Below are 19,028 nucleotides of genomic sequence, written 5' to 3' on the forward strand. Positions count from 1 at the left end.
GCTGTGATGTTAAAATCACTGATTTTCTCTATGGGCTTTGGTGTGGGAGAGTGAGTGTTTTACAAACTTCAGTTTCCTGTTGGAAAAGTGTGTCTCACAGTGAGATAAAGACATGAACGTGTTCTGTAGACATCGTAGACTGTTTTTCTTGTTGTTTTCATGACACAGGGGGCGCTCACAGCACTGACTTGGTTAGGTCAGAGCAGGTGTGAGCGTCTTTGAGTTAGTTTTTGGCAGATTTTCTCCACATGTGTTGAAACGACGGTGTTTTGATGGAACACAGTAAAATGTCCTCTTGTCTTGGAAAACATGTCAAATATGAAGTTATTGAGGTTCATAGCTGGAAAAAAAAAGTTAACTGAAAACATTTGACGTGGACGTGCGATCGTTTGACTCGTCTCTGAAAGCAGTGTGGACTGTTTTCAGCGGCGGTGGTGGCGTCTCGAGGGGGTTTGTTTTTATTTTCCTTCCACATTATGTCACTCGGTTGACGACATGTCGCGGAATGAGATGATTTGATTTGCAGACAAGTGAAATTATCTCAGCCTACTGGCAGATGTGAGGACTTCACTTTGGATTAAGTGAACAGAGAACAAATGTGACTGTGCTGGAGGACGGGGACTAGGACGGGGACGAGGACAAGGAGTCTTCTCTGAGCTTCTGCTGATGCACAAACACGGCTCCGGCCAGACGCTGCTGCATCCAACTAAACACATTTTTACTCACAGATGAATTTCTCTGCATCTGCAACCAAGGCCCTCATTTCCTGGACAAGACTTTTCTAACCGTTCTCTAAATACTTTTTCTTCTCGTCCTGACCAGGACCAGGTATCTGGAAGCACGACCTCCACCGTCCTGAAGAGCCTGGAGCCGGACACTGAGTACACGGTCACCGTGGTGCCCGTCTACCACGAGATGGAGGGGAAACCGATGTCTGAAAACGGGAAAACAAGTGAGTTTGGAATATTCTGAATGTTGGATCTGAATCACGTTAAATTTAAATTGATGCCAAATCTGTAATCTCGTAGAAGGTCGGATTAAATCCGATGAATTTTGACAGAGAGATATTTTTAGTTTTTGCCCATTGTAAGAGAATGGGATTTCTTGAAAATGTGATCATGTTTTGTGACGGCATCAGTGGGCGGAGTCTTTCCAAACTTGTGGGAGCATACGTGGGCGAGCACCTACCCAAGACTGATCTGTCAAAAGCTGCAGACAGGAAGTTTCTCAAAGCACCTCCTTATTTATCATGAATGATCTGTATGCAGACGATATCAGACTTTATTTATCACAGAAATTCTCTTAATTATCTCTATGATTAAAGGACATAAGAAAAAAAGAGAAAATCATTTGAATAATGGTGATGAAGAACTTCCTCCTCCTCCTCAGATCCAATGGGAGGAGTCAAGAACTTGCAGGTGACCGACCCGACCTTCAGCTCGCTGGCGGTCCGCTGGCAGCCCGCGGTCGGTAACGTCCGCACCTACAAAGTCTTCTATGCGGCTCAGCCGGGAGGAGAAGAGCGAATGGTTAGAACGACTTTGATGCTGATGATTTTTCTCACTGTAATCGGACTCAGAATCATACTGAACACAATTGTTCTGTCCCGGTGAACAGGAGGAAGTGTCGGGCGGAACGACCAACACCGTCCTGAGGAACCTGGAATCCGACACGGTCTACGACGTTGCTGTCGTTCCCATTTATCCAGACGTGGAGGGAATACGACAGGCGGAGAAGGGAAAGACGAGTGAGTGAATGTTCAGTGTTTACCTTTTATGACAAAGTAACAGTAGACACTGCTGATATTCAAATACATATCTAGCCATTTAAAAAACCCTGCAAATCATGTGTTCACAAAGAATCATCACTAAAGATTCACGACACACATTTGTACATTATTACATTATCTCTCTGTCGGATTTTGTTCGATTTAAAGGATCTAACACATTGGAACAGTCCTTTAACAAGCGCTGATGTCGTAACATCCTGAACATCCTCTAACCAAGAAACACTAAGCTAAGCTAAGCTAACTTATCTACTAACTAACTAAACCAGGCTAAATTAAGCAATGTAGTTAAAGTAAACTAAGTTAAGTTAAAAATCAGTATCAGTAAAAAATCAACTACATTTGATTAAGCTAAACTATACAAAATAAAGCTAAATCAAGTGAAGCTAAGCTAAGCTACGCTAAGATAACTAATTAACTATCCCAAAAGTAAACTAAACTTGACAAGGCTAAACCAAATTAGGCTAAACTATACAAAACAAAGCTAAAGTAAGTGAAGTGAAGCTAAGCTATGCTAGGCGAAATAATTGCCTAAAGCTCAGAAAAACCAAAGTAAACTCAAATAAACAAAATTAAACTTGACAAGGCTATACTAAGTTAAGCTATAATAAGCTATTATCAACTAAGCAATGCAAAATAAAGCTAAATCAAGTTAACTAATTAGCTTATTAAAGTTAAGCAACCCAAACTAGAGTAAAGTTAACTTGACAAGGCTAAACTAAATAAAGCTAAAATATTAAGAACTCTTGATTAAGCTAAACTACACAAAACTAAGCTAAATCAAGTGAATCTAAGCTCCTAATTAGTTAAGACTAAAGTTAAGGTGAACTAAACTTGACAAGGCTAAACTTGCTAAGCTACACAATTAAACAATTACAATATGGAGAAGAAAAATGGATCAGTTACTCGACTTGTGAGGATGAAAGTTGCATATTGGACCTTTAACATGGTCAACATCGCACTTCTCTGGTGGAAAACTCTTCACACGCTTGATAAAATATGATTTTATAAAAACACAAAAGATTCTCGACTGTAATCCAATACCCTGGCAGAGAAAAACAGGACGACTTACGCTGACTTTATTTTTTGGACTCTCCCTTCTCTATTTTCTCTTCTTAACGACCGTTTTTCACAGTCGTGATTTACTAAATCTAGAGGACGAGCGTCACAGCTGAACGAGTAAATGAATCACAAACGCTCTGCCGTTAATCAACAAAGTCTTAATCCATGAGAAAGTGATTATTTATCGATGCACTTTTAAAGACCAGTGACTTTTTAATGTTAATATTTATCATCTCTGACAAAACTAAGTCAAAAAACATTTGTATCAACAAAGGCTTGAGTTCACTCAGGTTCTGCTTTTCTGAGAAAAAGTTAACAACTCGTGTTTTATTGCTTGGTTTGTTTTTTACGCCGCTGACGCTTCGTGATTTTATTTATTGTTGTTGAGAAATCAATAAAATGAGAGACAAACAAACAGCGAAACTGCAGATTCATCGACTGAGAAGATTTTTAATTTCAGACGCAGATTGTGATGTTTGTGTACGCAGGAATACTGCAGTGACGCTTTTATAAAGTTCAGTTCAGTTTTTTTGAATTTACAAGATTCAGTTTGTCATAAAACCGTTTTCATTTAAAAAATGTGTCATTCTGAACATTTTTGGCACAAAAATATTCCATTAAAAAAGTTGAGGTGTTTTTTTTTCATGTAAAAATGAATACTATTTGGCTCTGGTTTCTTCTAATAATGTTCCAGTTTTTCAGATAAAGAAAAAAACTTTCTTTTTTTTCCTTTTTCATTTTTTTCTGAGCTCTGTCTTTTTGAATTGACAAGATCATTTTCTTGATTCAAATTAAAACAAATTGCATATCAACAAGGTCAAGACAAACTGGACATTTGTTGATTCTGAAAATGGTCCAGAAATTCTTGCCTCATTGTTCAGAAAAACAGCCAAAATTAAGTTTTAGGAAAAGTTACTTCTTAACTTTTCAATATACAAAGTATTTAGAGTTTTCCACGTGAATCCTCTCTGGGTGCAGATAAACTGTGCTGATGTCACCGCTTTGTGATTGACGTCTCCTTCACTGTCAGACATCTGTTCTGTGAATTCCAGCCGCAGGAGTGTGTGATTCGTCATGTGTGTGTTTCAGAGGCTCTGGGTGGAGTGAAGAATCTCCAGGTGACTGACCCCACCACCAACTCCCTGAGGGTCCGCTGGGAACCGGCCGAGGGCGACGTCAGAACCTACCAGATCATCTACGCGCCCGCCAGCGGAGGACCTGACAGCACGGTCAGTTTACGTCCACACACTTACATCAACAATGATCTCAAGTGAATCACAACATCCTCCTCAGGTGCAGTTTGAATCTGCTCAATCTGAACACTTAACTTACACAAGTCGCTGACTCTGACTGAAGTGTCAGCTGGTTCAAAAGAAGACCACACTAACTAAACTGAGCTTAACTATACTAAGACTAAATGAACTAGAGTAGACTACACTAAACCAACTAACACTAAACTAAGCTAAGATACACTAAACTAACTAACTGACTGACTAACACTAAACTAAGCTAAGATACACAAGCTAACCAATTAACTAACAATCACTAAGCTAAGATACACTAAACTAGCTAACTGACCGACTAACACTAAACTAAGCTAAGATAAACAAACTAACTAAAACTAAGCTAATATACACTGAACTAACTGACTAATGCTAAACTAAGCTAAGATACACTAAACTAACTAACACTAAACTAAGCTAACTGAACTAAGCTAAGGTAATTGACTGAATCATGCTTAATTAAGATAACTGAACTAAGATAAAGTAATTGACTGACCCATGCTTAATGAGGCTAACTGAACAAATCTAAACTGAGCTAAGCTTAAATAAGATATGTTCAGCTACACTCAGCTTAATTAAGCTAACTTAACTTTTAATTAAGCTAACTTAAATTAAGGTAAAGTAAGCTAAATTTAATTAGGCTAAGCTAAACTAAAGTTGTTATTCTTTGGCGATTTAGGGCTTCCTTAATGTTGCGTTATTGCTTACTTTACTTTACCTTAAACTAAACTTAAACTTAACCAGAGAAAACTATAAACAATGTACGAACAGTGTTTAATCTCTGACATTGAAGAATCATAGCACAGCTAAAAACGAGCTAACACAGTCAACGAATAATACTTTTATTTAGGGAAAGGTTTGTAACAGATAATCAATAAACACGTTTTTGTCGCGTTGTCCTTCGCAGACTCAGGTGTCGGGGATTTCCACAAACACAGTTCTCAGAGATTTGCTTCCAGACACTGAGTACAAAGTGACGCTGGTGCCCATTTACACCGACGCCGAGGGAAAACGCACGTCTGAGAACGGAAAGACGAGTGAGTTTGAAGCTGTGACACAAAAATAACAGATCGTCAATGACATTGTGAACTTTGATTTGTGACAACTGATCGAGCTTTTCTAGTCTCGATGAGCTGCTTGACACTACACTTTTCACCCATTCACCATTCTCTGTGTTTGCTCCACAGAGGCTCTGGGAGGAGTGAAGAACCTGCAGGTCACTGATCCGACCACCAGCTCCCTGAAGGTGCGCTGGGATCCAGCAGAAGGCAACGTCCGTCAGTACCGCATCTTCTACGTCCCCGCGACCGGCGGCGCTGAGGACATGGTGAGGTTTCACACACCGACTTTAACAAAGAGAGTGTGTATGAAGCGCGGGTGTATCAGGTGTCTGTCTGTCTGTCTGTCTGTCTGTCTGTCTGTCTGTATGCAGACGACATGATCGTTTTCAGTGTTTCACTTTAAAAACCCCATAGCGAAAATCAGTGATTTTAGCTCGCGGGGGCACAGGAGCTGCTATTCTACTGTTGCCTCTTTTGACAGGTTTTGTCTGTTTGCCAGTTTATTCTGTCAGTCTGGTCTAGTGTATAGTCTATAATAATCTGTGTGATTAATTAGACTCTGTGTATGTGTGTGAGCAGGAGCAGGTGTCGGGCGGCACCACTAACACCGTGCTGAGGAACCTTCTGTCCGACACGCCCTACACTGTGACCGTGGTGCCGGTTTATCCAGAGGGAGAAGGTCTGCGTCAGTCTGACAACGGGAAAACACGTGAGTCTGACATCAGCGATCACATGACGCCCACTTATATCACCACTGTATAGTTCCAGCACGACTCCACTCTACTCGGTTTGTTTTTGTTTTCTCTGACATCTTAGCTCCTCCTCTGTGGGCGGAGTCATCACAGCATGGCTGCGTGAAATTGATAAATGTTGGAGATTAACACAGGATTTTTAAGTCTTTTTAACTTCGATCTACAGTTGGATTTTGTTGGCTTTGATTCTTGTGATGGACGTCACGGTCATGACTCTTCACTGACGAGTTTAATCTCAAAAGCCTCATTTAAAATCTCCAAATTCTGACTAATCTCAAAATTCCAACTTTGAATCTCAGAAATCTGAATTAAGTCTCAGAAATCTGACTTTTGAATTTCAGGATTCGGAAGTTAATCTTGGAAATTCTGACTTTAATCTCAGAATTCTGACTTAAAATCTCAGAATTCTGACTTTAATCTAAACTTTAAATCTAAAATTTCTGACTTTAATTTAAAAATCTCAGAAGCCTGATTTAAAATCTGGAAGTTCTGGGTTATTCTTGGAGTGAGGTCAGATTATGTCCATGCTCAGGAACGTGTCCTCATATCTGACCACATGTCCCCATATGTGTGTGTCCTCGTCCTCATCCTCCCTTCGCTCCGTCTCTAATCCTCCTGTCAGTGAAAATAAGAAGCTAATGATCTTTTTTATTAACCGCTAACTCCGTCCAGCTTTTTTTTATGAATGTTTTTTTGTCCCTGGAGGAATTTGTCTAATTTATTTTGAAGGAAAAACATGAAACGAGTCCAAAACACAAGGAAGAAACGCAGTGAAAAAAACCCATTAATAATCGTAAAATCATCAGTATTTTAAAATCAGGAGCAGCTTCTTTACTCTGGAGAATTTCTCTTCTTTCTCCTCTTTATGTTTTTTCCTGTTCTTCTTAAATATTAACGTCTCCGTCAAACCAGCGAGAGGAAAAAAACCCCACCACATCTGCTTTGGTTTAAGACGGAATTTAAGGGCTTTTGCATAAGCAGAAAACTCTGCAGCGCTGGGTTTGACTTTTCAGACAAAGTGCAGAAAAAACTGCTTTAGCATGATTTTCACTGCTCAGTGTCACTTTATTTAGAAGGTTTTATGTTTGTTTCCACTTGAATCAGATGATGAGTGCAGTTTTCCTACTGTTTGTCAACAAATAATCTAATCTAATCTGAGATTATGACGTTTGCTCGACTGTAAACTCATTGTCAGCAGATTAATTTTATAAATACTGAATTTTTAATGGACAAAAATTAACTTCATTAAAAGTCCTCCGATAATCCACCGTTTGCTGGGCTCAAAATAATCCAGATTTTCTTTTTTTGTTTCAATGAATTCAAATGATCTCAAATGATGAAAATATTAAAACCAACACTGGATTATGTGGTTTTTCAAGATTAAAAAACTTTTTACAACTTCTGCTACGATAATCAACATCTCGCTCTTTAACGTCCGTAAACATCATACACATTTGCGATCTTTTGTCTTTTCACTCGTTGGTCCTGAGGGATTCAACGTGTCTGACAGACTGCTAATTTCTGTAATTTGTCTTGAAACCCCAACATAATCTGACGTTTTTATTAAAAACCAGGAAGTGACTGTGTTTAATCCATATTACTTCAGATTACCTCTGAACATCTGGTCCGTGTAAAAGCGGGCATTTGTCCCACTTTGTTTTGGTGTTTTGTTGCTAATTGGAGCACATGGGCCTCTGTGACCTCTGACCTCTATGACCTCTGTGACCTCTGCAGTGCCACGCACGCCGCCCAGGAACATCAAGGTGTATAATCCCACCCCCAACAGCCTGAACGTGCGCTGGGAGCCGGCGACGGGTCAGGTGCAGCAGTACCGTGTCACGTACGCGCCGCTGACCGGAGCCAGACCTGCTGAGTCGGTGAGTTTCTCTGCACACACACACACAAGAGCTGTGGTCTCATGGGGGAGGTTTCCCTCTGAGGTCACCGGGATTACAGTGAAGAATGTCGAAGAGTAAAAAAATAACAAACTCTTGACAATGTTGTTTTACCTTTAAAGTTGTAAAAAATGTGACGTGACATCAGATTATGAGATTATTTAGTTTTTGCCTCCAGCCATAAATTCTTCAGACGTGTGTGTGGGATTATGTTACTGCTGTGTTTAGTTTGCTTGTTTAAACAGAATGACGATGATGATGATGAAATCATGGCAGACATCAAAGGTGCGGCTCATGATGAGTTTCGCAATTGATTAATCTAATCTGGTCATTAATCTAATCTGGTCATTACTCTCACATTAACAGACGTTTATGTTGTTGAGCACAGTTTGAGGTTCGGCCTCAGATCTGCGTCTGTGATCCAGCGACTCATCAAAACCAGGTTTTAAATGAGATCAGATACATGACCTGTAAACTGATTAATCTGATTAATCTGATGGACATTTTAGTCTGGATTTAGTGAATGTTGATCTTTGCTGGGACATGAGATTTAAGGTCTGGATTTTTTATTCATATTTACACTTAGATCCTGACTGAGGACTCCTGGTCCTGACTTGAGACTATATTTGAGACTCATTTGACTTTATTCCTGCCTGAGGATTTGTTGGTTTTGGTCCTGACTCGGAACTCTCTTGATTTGGTTCCTGATTTGAGACTTAAAGGTCCTGGCTTTGGATGTCTGAGTCTTGTCTTTTGAGTCTTGGCTGAAAACCTGTAGGTTCTGACCCAGGACTTGCTGGTTCAGTCTTGACCTCTGACCTGGGCCTGTTGATAAGCCACAGTGAGGTTTTGTCCCGTCGTTGTTTCCCTCAGTGTGAGTTTGGATGTCGCACACATGTCTGCACAGCTGTCACCGTGGTTACCGTGAAACCACGACTCGTCACATTTTCTCTATCTGTCCATCGGAGCTGGTTTCACGCTCCAATGCCGATGTCTGGATCCCAGTGAGACTGAACTCTGAGCAGCAGCAGTAACAGCAGCAGCAGTGGCAGCAGCAGCAGCAGCAGCAGCAGCAGTAACAGCAGCAGCAGCAGCAGCAGCAGCAGCAGTAGCAGCAGCAGCAGCAGTAACAATAACAGCAGCAGCAGTGACAGCAGCAGTAACAGCAGCAGCAGTGACAGCAGCACTAGTAACAGCAGCAGCAGTAACAGCAGTAGCAGCAGCGACAGCAAAGAAAGAGAAGACGCTCCCACACCAAAGCCCATAGAGAAAACCAGTGATTTTAGCTGGCAGGGACACAGGAGCTGCTGGTCCTCTGCTGCCTCGTGTGGTCACTTTGTGTCACTGCGGTCAATCTGAACAAAGGGTTTCAAAAGCCAAATTGACAAAATAAGACATTAGAACTTAGTGATGGAGGCAACAGTGGATATTGGCGTTTGTCGTTGTTTGAATTATTGAAAGGTAAACTCAAAAGTCTTCTTCTTCTTCTCTGAAAAACAAAGGTGCTGGTTCCAGGAAACCTGAACACGGCGTTCCTGGACAACCTGATCCCGGACACTCCGTACTCCGTCAGTGTCTCTGCCCTGTACGCTGACGGAGAGGGACGGCCGGTGAAGGACAGCGGCAAAACACGTACGTGCGCGGGTGTGTGTGTGTGTGTGTGTGTTTACGTCTCAGAGCGTCCTGTGTACGGTGTGATATACAAAGTAAAGTGTTTCTGTCCATCAACGACGACTGAATCCAAACAAACCACCACGTTTCATCTGAGTGTTAAACATGAAAAACAACAGAAGACATTAAAGTTTCTTCAGTGTTACAGAATGTCACATTTTTATTGTAATGTTGTAGTTTGAGTTTTGTCACTCGTTATTTTAGCGTCATCTTAAGTCTACAATAATGTTAAGAACACATTCACGTCTTTATCTCACTGTTAAACAGACTTTCCAACAGGAAACTGAAGTTTATAAACCACTCACTCTCCCACACCAAAGCCCATAGAGAAAACAGTGATTTTAACGTCACAGCACACAGGAGTTATTGATCCACTGCTGCCTCCATCACTAAGTTCAAATGTCTTATTTTGTAAAATTCGGCATTTGAAATCCTTCACTCAGACTTCCCTCTGTGACACAAAGTGACCACACGAGGCAGCAGTAGACCAGCAGCTCCTGTGTCCCCGCGACCTAAAATCACTGATTTTCTCTATGGGGTTTGGTGTGGGAGAGTGAGTGGTTTACAAACTTCAGTTTCCTGTTGAAAAAGTCTGTGTGACAGTGAGATAAAGACGTGAACGTGTTCTGAAGACATCGTGGACTTGTGACTGCACAGTGAGTGATATCTTTATGTCAGATCCTCATATAACACGAGAGGATTGCAGATGAAATATCTGTGAGTGTACTGTGTTTCTGCTGCAGTGCCACGCGGTGGTCCCAGGAACATGCGCGTGTTTGACGCCACCACCAACACCCTCACCATCGGCTGGGATCACGCTGAGGGACCGGTGAGACAGTACAAGATCGCCTACGCCCCCATGACCGGAGACCCCATCACTGAGTTTGTGAGTGTGACAACATTAAGTAACATTAATATAAACAGTATATGAGCAAATAGTCTTTATGTTTGCTGTATGCTGTTGTTTAAACCACTCACTCTCCCACACCAAACCCCAGAGAGAAAATCAGCGATTTTAGCTCACAGGGACACAGGAGCTGTTGGCCCTCTGCTGCCTCATGTGGTCACTTTGTGTCACTGAAGTAAATCCCACTGAAGGATTTTAAAAGCCGAATTGACAAAATAAGACATTTGAACTTAGTGATGGAGGCAGCAGTGGATCAACAACTCCTGTGTGTGTGTGTGTGTGTGTGATGTTAAAATCACTGATTTTCTCTATAGGCTTTGGTGTGGGAGAGTGAGTGAGATAAATCCTTCATACAGACATTATCAATGATGACATGTTGTATTTTTTGTCTCTTCCCGTTCACCATTCACTGTGATGTTCCACGAAAACTATGCAGTGTCGTCACATCCCAGAATTCCTTTGGCTCTGTCGGGTCATAAATCAGCGATTAGCGAGAACAATTACAGCCTCGTTTAAACAAACAGTTTAAAACACTCCGGGCCATAATAACGTTATTAATGTCTCCAATAACGAGTTGGAGTCACGTTTAGGGGGCGGAGTCAGTGCAGCTGCGTTTCCTCTTGTTAGCGAAGCACCTGTCGTCAGTGAGTCAGTCTGTCTGCGGCCGAGGGACGAGGGCGATGAAACTTTCAACTTTTATAAATGAGAACACAATTATTCAAAGTGAGCATGTGTGAGTAATAGATGAGGCTTTTTTCTGCTTTCTGAGAGTTTTCTTCCACAGGAATAAAAACACTTCATTATTCATGTTCAGACTCAGATTCAGTCAAACTTTATTGATTCATCTGTTTAACAGTTTAACAACACTCAGTAGCAGCAGATCGACAGACAGTGAGGTCATGGAAACTGGCTCCGCCTTTTACACACTTCCTCCAATCCTTACACAGAAGCCCAGTGTCCACGCCCCGCTCACTGCTCCATTGACTCCTAGAAACTACAAAACCACTACTAAACTACTACTGAAACTACTACTAAACTACTACTGAAACTACTACTAAACTACTACTGAAACTACTACTAAACTATTGCTGAAACCACTACTAAACTACTACTGAAACTACTACTAAACTCTACACTAAACTACTACTGAAACTACTACCAAACTACTACTACTAACATACAAAACTACTACACTACTACTGAAACTACACTGCTGCTGAAACTACTACTAAACATCTGCACAAACTACTACTGAAACTACTACTCGAAACTACTGCTAACTACTGCTACTACTAAACTGCAAACTACTACTAACATCTACTGAAGCTACTACTACTAAACACTACTACTGAAACTACTCACTGACAACTGACTACTACTGAAGCATCTACTGAAACTACTACTAAACATCTCTACTGAAACTAAACTACTAAAATCTACTGTACTACTAAACTACTACTACTACTAACTGAAACTACTACTGAACTACTACTACTGAAAACTGCTATCTGCTGAGACTACTACTAACATCTACTGCTACTACAACTACTACTACTAACATCTACTGAAACTACTACTATCTACTAAACATCTACCAGAAACTACTACTAAACTACTACTGAAACTACTACTAAACTACTGCTGAAACTGCTACTAAACATCTACACTACTACTAAACTACTACTGAAACTACTACTAAACTACTGCTGGAAACTACTACTAAACATCTACTGAAACTACTACTGAAACTACTACTAAACATCTACTGAAACTACTACTAAACATCTACTGAAACTACTACTAAACTACTACTGAAACTACTACTAAACTACTGCTGAAACTACTACTAAACATCTACTGAAACTACTACTGAAACTACTACTGAAACATCTACTGAAACGACTACTAAACTACTACTAGACTGTCTGACTGATGAAAGTCTGACTGACTGACTGTCTGTCTGTCTGACTGACTGATGAAAGTCTGACTGACTGACTGACTGATGAAAGTCTGACTGACTGTCTGTCTGTCTGTCTGACTGACTGATGAAAGTCTGTCTGTCTGACTGACTGATGAAAGTCTGACTGTCTGTCTGTCTGACTGACTGATGAAAGTCTGACTGTCTGTCTGACTGACTGACTGATGAAAGTCTGACTGACTGTCTGTCTGTCTGACTGACTGACTGACTGATGAAAGTCTGACTGACTGTCTGTCTGACTGACTGACTGACTGACTGATGAAAGTCTGTCTGACTGATGAAAGTCTGACTGATGAAAGTCTGACTGATGAAACTGATGAAAGTCTGTCTGTCTGACTGACTGATTCTGACTGACTGATGAAAGTCTGACTGTCTGACTGACTGACTGATGAAAGTCTGTCTGTCTGACTGACTGACTGATGAAAGTCTGACTAACTGACTGATGAAAGTCTGACTGTCTGACTGACTGACTGATGAAAGTCTGTCTGTCTGACTGACTGACTGATGAAAGTCTGACTGTCTGACTGACTGACTGACTGATGAAAGTCTGACAAACTCAAATCAAATGAAATCACCTGATCTTTGTGAATGATCTCACATCAATAAACAAACACGTACGTATGTTTCTCCTGCGTCTGACGACCTCTGACCTCCTCAGACGACCGTCCCTGGAAACAGAAACAACGCCATGCTGCAGAACCTGAACCCCGACACGCCGTACAACATCACCGTGGAGGCCGTGTATGCCGAGGGCCCGGGAGGAGAACTCAACGGAAATGGACGCACAGGTTAGATTCAGACCACGTTAGATCCAGTCTGTGTATGAAGTCTTTTAAGAGTAAAGTACAACTATGTGACTTTTTATATTGTGAAGTGAAAGTGAAAGTCTTAAAGTTTATGACATTTACTTAAAGATCAAACGTCGTGTTCTGATATAAAATCTACTTACGTTTTAGAAGTAAAAATATTAAAAAATGAGGTTAGGATTGAGCCATGGTGTCTCAGTGGTTAGGGAAGGTTGTGGGTTCAATTCCCGGCTCCGCTCGTCAACATGTGTCCTTGAGCATAGACACTTAAGCCCATGTTGCAGCGAGTGAATGGATGAAAAGTGTGGTGTAGAGCAGCTCATCAAGACCAGAACAGCTCCATACAAATACAGACCATAATACCAATGAGTAACAAAGACAGTTTCTCACTTTCTCCACAAAACGTTAACATTTTCCATAAAAGTTTCCAGGTTTTCTTCAAAAAAGGATTCCCTCGTTCAGATTCCCTCAGTCCTGATCCTGGTGACCCACTTTCCTCCATGTTTTAGATGTTTCCCACACACCTGATTCACATCAATGGGTCATTACTGGGTTTTTGCTGAGCTTTGTCAAACATAGAAAACCTGCAGGACACGGGGTCCAGAGGACCAGAACCAGAACCAGGATTAAAAAACACAGAGCCTAATTTACCCCAAATGTCTTTCCCTCGTGATGTTTTATTCTGGATTACAGAGACAGAGACAGTCTTTTTCAGCAGTTTGATGGGGATTTTAAAAGCGTCTCGTCTCCACCTGCCCCTGCTCTGCTACTGCATACACACATACGCTCCCTCAGTCAGCTCTGATAGTTTTGGTCTGACAGAGTCTGTTTGAAACTGGATTAGTCTGTTTTTAAAACACATTTCTTCTCTTTGGCCTTTGACCCTCTACGTTGGTTTCACCTGTTTTTATGAGTTTATTTGTGTTGTTTTTTTATTATTTTCTACAGTATTTCATTGTTTTATTGTTTGTGTCTCACAGTTGGTCTCCTGAGCCCCAGAAACCTGCGCGTCTCAGACGAGTGGTACACTCGCTTCAGAGTGTCCTGGGACCCGGTGTCCGCTCCGGTCCAGGGCTACAAACTCATCTACTCCCCAGCAGGCGGTGAGTTCGACTCTGATCTCCTCTCTCTCTGCTCACACCTAACATTTACTCATTCAATTCTTCTCCTTCTTCTTCACCGCAGGCTCCGATCCGCCCATCGACTTCTTCGTCGGCGACGTGACGTCGTACACGCTGCACAACCTTCAGCCTGGAACCACTTACGACGTCAAAGTCGTCGCGCAGTACACCGGCGGCTCGAGCTCGCCGCTCGACGGGAAGGGAACGACACGTACGTGTGACCCTGTGGTTAGCAGCGGTTCAGCGATAAAATAAACACCGTGTGTGATGAAATGTGTCCGTGTGTCCTCAGTCGACCTGAACGTGTCCAACATCGAGACGTACGGCGTCGACCACGACAAGTTCTGCATCAAATGGGCTCCTCACCGGGCAGCGACGTCGTACCGCATCAGACTCAACCCTGTGGACCGTAAGTCTCCGCCCACACGGGCATCACATGACACCTTCACTTCCTCTGACCTGTCACATGGAGCATTAGCAACATTTAGTTGATGTTGATGTAGAAGACGTTACCGGTGGTTAAATGGCGAGAGGAAGTGTTTGAATGAGTTTTACTGCACTGAAGGGGGCGCTAAAGTGCAGATTAGCTACACTAGCTGCTGTAGCAGATATGTTTGATGTTAGCATTTCATTTAGCCAAATACAGTACCGTACAATGGCATCTGTGTTGACGTTAGCAGCTAGTTTAGCCAAACATGACATTGTTTGGCTGTCATGCTAAATCACAGTCGGACCTCGAGGACGGTGGTGTGTCCTCAGTGGTGTGTCTTCAGTGGGACCCTGTCCTCAGCGTTGTGTCCTCTGTGGGACCCTGAGGATGATGGTGTGTCCTCAGTGGTGTGTGCTCAGCGGTGTGTCCTCAGCGGGTGTCCTCTGTGGGACCCTGAGGATGGTGGTGTGTCCTCAGTGTTGTGTCCTCAGGTGTGTCCTCTGTGGGACCCTGAGGATGATGGTGTGTCCTCAGCGGTGTGTCCTCAGTGGGACCCTGAGGACAGTGGTGTGTGCTGGTGTGTCCTCAGTGGTGTGTCCTCAGTGGGACCCTGAGGACGGTGGTGTGTCTTCAGTGGTGTGTCCTAAGTGGGACCCTGTGTCTTCAGTGGTGTGTCTAAGTGGGACCCTGAGAACGGTGGTGTGTCCTCAGTGGGACCCTGAAACGGTGGTGTGTCCTGTGTGTTCTCAGTGGGACCCTGGGGACGGTGGTGTGTCCTCAGCGGTGTGTTCTCAGTGGGACCCTGGGGACGGTGGTGTGTCCTCAATGGGACCCTGAAGATGGTGGTGTGTCCTCAGCGGTGTGTCCTCAGTGGGACCCTGATGGACGTGATAACGTGTGATAAACCAGATGTCTCTGAGTCTCAGATGAAGTCATCTCTGTGGCGTTTATCAGATGGAGCTTTTTTATTTTCCTGTTTATCTCCAGGCGTCGTCTTTGTGATTATTACTCGATGGAAGTTTTGGCAGAGATTTAAAAGCAGCCGACGTCCGAGCTTTAACGTGCACGCCCTTGTCTGTGTGTGTGTGTGAGTGTGTGTGTGTTTTACATCCTTTACAAACACACCGCAGAGTCTTTGATTCTCATCTGGTTCAGATTCACACCTGGATGTGAGTTTGCAGCATCGGTAATGAAACATCTCTTTGGTAATCATTAGCACGTTTGGCTGCGATTTACAGTTTGCCGGAGCAAATGTGACACAGACGACGTCCTTCACCTGTCCAACAAGTGTCCGTTCTCATGTGTGTCTTAATGACCTGTGTGTGTGTGTGATTTAAGTCATATTAAAGGGATGGTTCAGTTGTGAGCGCCCCCTGCTGTTTTAAAGCATTCAACATAAGACTCACCTAATCAAATCTCTGATGTCTTAAGAACACGTTCACATCTTTATCTCACTGTTTGTAAAACCACTCACTCTCCCACACCAAAGCCCAGAGAGAAAACCAGTGATTTTAACATCACACACACAGGAGTTGTTGATCCACTGCTGCCTCCATCACTAAGTTCTAATGTCTTATTTTGTCACTTCGGCTTTTGAAATCCTTCACTCAGATTCCTGGTCAGACTGACTCCAGAGCAGTGGCTCAGTCTTCAGGACAGAAGATGAGACATAATCCCTGAACCCTGTGATGTGTCGCATGATTCTAACCAGAGATCCAATCATGAGAAAGTCACTCCATCATCAGCGTTCTCTGCAATAAACACACTTTTGTTTGTTTGTGCCGACCGTGGCGCTCCGTGTAAATATGAAACCTTATTATGAATATGTCACGGAGCAGGAGCGCTGGGATGTAAACACTTCACTGGAAAAAGGGTCAGGCGTCGGGTCTGAGACTCGAGCAGCACTTTTTTTATTTGTGTTCCTCTGCGTTAGAAACCAAACAGGACGACGATGTAATGATTGAATCTAGTGTTTTGAACAGGAAACATTTATTCATTTAGATATGAACTTTCCCATATTTTTTATTTCTTGTATTTTTCTTGTTACAGTTAAAACTAGCTCGCGAAGCTGCAGTTACTTCCTGTGGACACTGGGTGGCGCCAAACAGAGGCCACTAATAATACGCTATGCTGGAGTATAGCAAGTGTAGACCACACCCCTAAAATTTCATGTAAATCAAATGATATACAGTATATTTTACTCAACACTTCCTCCCTGTTGCCAGTAGGTGGCACTGTGACTACACTCACCTTTCAGACGTGTAGATGTCTCAAAGACCGGATGCCAGACGTAGACGAGGATTTTGGTGATGATACAACGATGTTCAGCCGAGTTATCGCAGTTTTGTGGCCAATCAGCAAAATTTGCTGCCACGCCCTTCATGTTTCACTTCAAAGGCGTTTACGATGGCGCAGAGTAAAGTTGATCGCATTAGAAATCTGTGGGACGAGTTTGTTAAACTATGTCACGGATTGATATGGATTCAAAATAGACGACTTCCTGTTGGGTTTAGCGATTTAGGCGACTTCCTGTTGAAGAATCTGCTACTTCCTGTTGAGAGGATTTAAAGCAGTTTTGGCGATTTTATGTATCTGTCACTTCTGCTTCTGTATGGGATTGGAAGAAAGTTTAATCTCATCTACATTTTATAATCCAGTTTAGATTTGATTTAATTGCTTATTTCCAATGTTTCTGGCTTTTTGACCCCTGACCCCTGACCCTTCTGCGCCTGTGAATGTATGGAATCAGTCAAATCTGATCTAATCTGATCTCATGTTTGCCTGTGGTGTGCAGCATCCAGTCGAGGACAGCAGGAGATCACCATCCCTGCTGGCGTCCCTCAGTACTGCTTTGACGGTCTGTCCCCCGACGCTCTGTACACGGCCACCGTCTTCGTCCAGACGCCCAACCTGGAGGGACCCGGGGTCAGCGCCAAAGAGAGGACACGTGAGTCAGCTGAGATTTCAACCGTCGTCCAAAACCGTTTCTTTATCACAAACACACTGATGCCACCTTTGCTTTGTCACAGTGGTCAAGCCCACTCCTGCTCCTACACTCCCACCAACCCCCGTGCCTCCACCCACCATCCCCCCCGCGTGGGCAGGTAAGAGCGAGATGGTACAGTCCATCAATGTCTGACTGTAAATCCATGTTCACGTTTGTTACAGAAGCTGCTGCTGCAGCATTATTATTATTGTTATTATGAATAATAATAACAACAATAATAATAATAATAATGATGATAATAATTCAGTCTCTTTTTAATTGATGCAAATAAAGAGCATTTTAGCCTCTTGACAATAGACTTGTGTAATAAAATCTACACCAGTTTAAGTCTACGACATCTTATAAGAACATGCTCACGTCTTTATCTCCCATAGAGAAAACCAGTGATTTTAACATCACAGCACACAGGAGTTGTTGATCCACTGCTGCCTCCATCACTAAGTTCTAATGTCTTGTTTTGTCAATTCGGCTTTTGAAAACCTTCACTCAGATCAACCTCAGTGACACAAAGTGACCACACGAGGCAGTAATAGACCAGCAGCTCCTGTGTCCATGCGAGCTAAAATAGCTGAGCTTTGGTGTGGGAGAGTGAGCGGTTTACAAACTTCAGTTTCCTGTTGGAAAAGTCTGTCTCGCAGTGAGAGAAAGACGCGAAACAGGTTCTGACGATATCGTAGATTAAATCTGTCACAGGAAGCACACACACGCACACACACACGGTCACTTTAACGCTTGTTAAAACACACATGGACTCGTTTGGCTGCAGCGATGATTTGAACAGTTTTCTGCATAAATCATGAGCACATGTGCTCATGGGGTTCACGGCAGGGGGAACCAACAACTTCGACACGCCAGATTAAATGACATAAATAATAATAATAATGATGATATTTCTGCACGGTTCAGTTTGAATCAAATGGTTTTAATGAGTGAAGAAAGATCAGAGACGATGATAACAGAGATTATTGTGAGATCTTTATCGTTACACCTTCTGCTCACCAAATGTTCTTTTGTTTTTCTTTTACCTTTTCATCTAAAAATCGTATTAAACACATCATTACGATGTGTGGTCACGTGACATCATTTCTTCAGTTGTTTTATTTCACCATTTGTTTTTAATGTTCCTCGACTGTCAAACGATAACGATGCCGTGTGATGACGGCATTTTCTCTGCAGGTGTGTGTCTGTGTGTGTGTGAGCGATGCTGCGCTCAGCTCCCCCTGTTGGACATTAAAGCACATTAACATCATCGTTTGTTTGTTTGTTTGT

General features: G+C 42.4%; 1 protein-coding gene across 5 annotated transcripts in view; it reads left to right on the plus strand.

Annotated features, from left to right (window-relative positions):
• The window catches only part of LOC122783837 (collagen alpha-1(XII) chain-like), a 106,397-nt gene that overhangs the window by 65,468 nt on the left and 21,901 nt on the right, over window positions 1-19,028 (plus strand). For all 5 annotated transcript variants that reach the window (XM_044048725.1, XM_044048722.1, XM_044048726.1 and 2 more), the window contains 16 exons: window positions 823-952; window positions 1,390-1,529; window positions 1,618-1,747; window positions 3,938-4,077; window positions 5,039-5,168; window positions 5,319-5,458; window positions 5,772-5,901; window positions 7,679-7,821; window positions 9,342-9,471; window positions 10,254-10,396; window positions 13,054-13,183; window positions 14,182-14,304; window positions 14,387-14,533; window positions 14,615-14,731; window positions 17,547-17,699; window positions 17,782-17,856. In XM_044048725.1, coding sequence (XP_043904660.1) covers window positions 823-952; window positions 1,390-1,529; window positions 1,618-1,747; window positions 3,938-4,077; window positions 5,039-5,168; window positions 5,319-5,458; window positions 5,772-5,901; window positions 7,679-7,821; window positions 9,342-9,471; window positions 10,254-10,396; window positions 13,054-13,183; window positions 14,182-14,304; window positions 14,387-14,533; window positions 14,615-14,731; window positions 17,547-17,699; window positions 17,782-17,856 — 2,101 coding nt within the window. The remainder of the gene's footprint in view (window positions 1-822; window positions 953-1,389; window positions 1,530-1,617; window positions 1,748-3,937; window positions 4,078-5,038; window positions 5,169-5,318; window positions 5,459-5,771; window positions 5,902-7,678; window positions 7,822-9,341; window positions 9,472-10,253; window positions 10,397-13,053; window positions 13,184-14,181; window positions 14,305-14,386; window positions 14,534-14,614; window positions 14,732-17,546; window positions 17,700-17,781; window positions 17,857-19,028) is intronic.

The sequence above is a fragment of the Solea senegalensis genome, linkage group LG17 (genome assembly GCF_019176455.1).
Source record: "Solea senegalensis isolate Sse05_10M linkage group LG17, IFAPA_SoseM_1, whole genome shotgun sequence".
Lineage (NCBI taxonomy): Eukaryota > Metazoa > Chordata > Actinopteri > Pleuronectiformes > Soleidae > Solea > Solea senegalensis.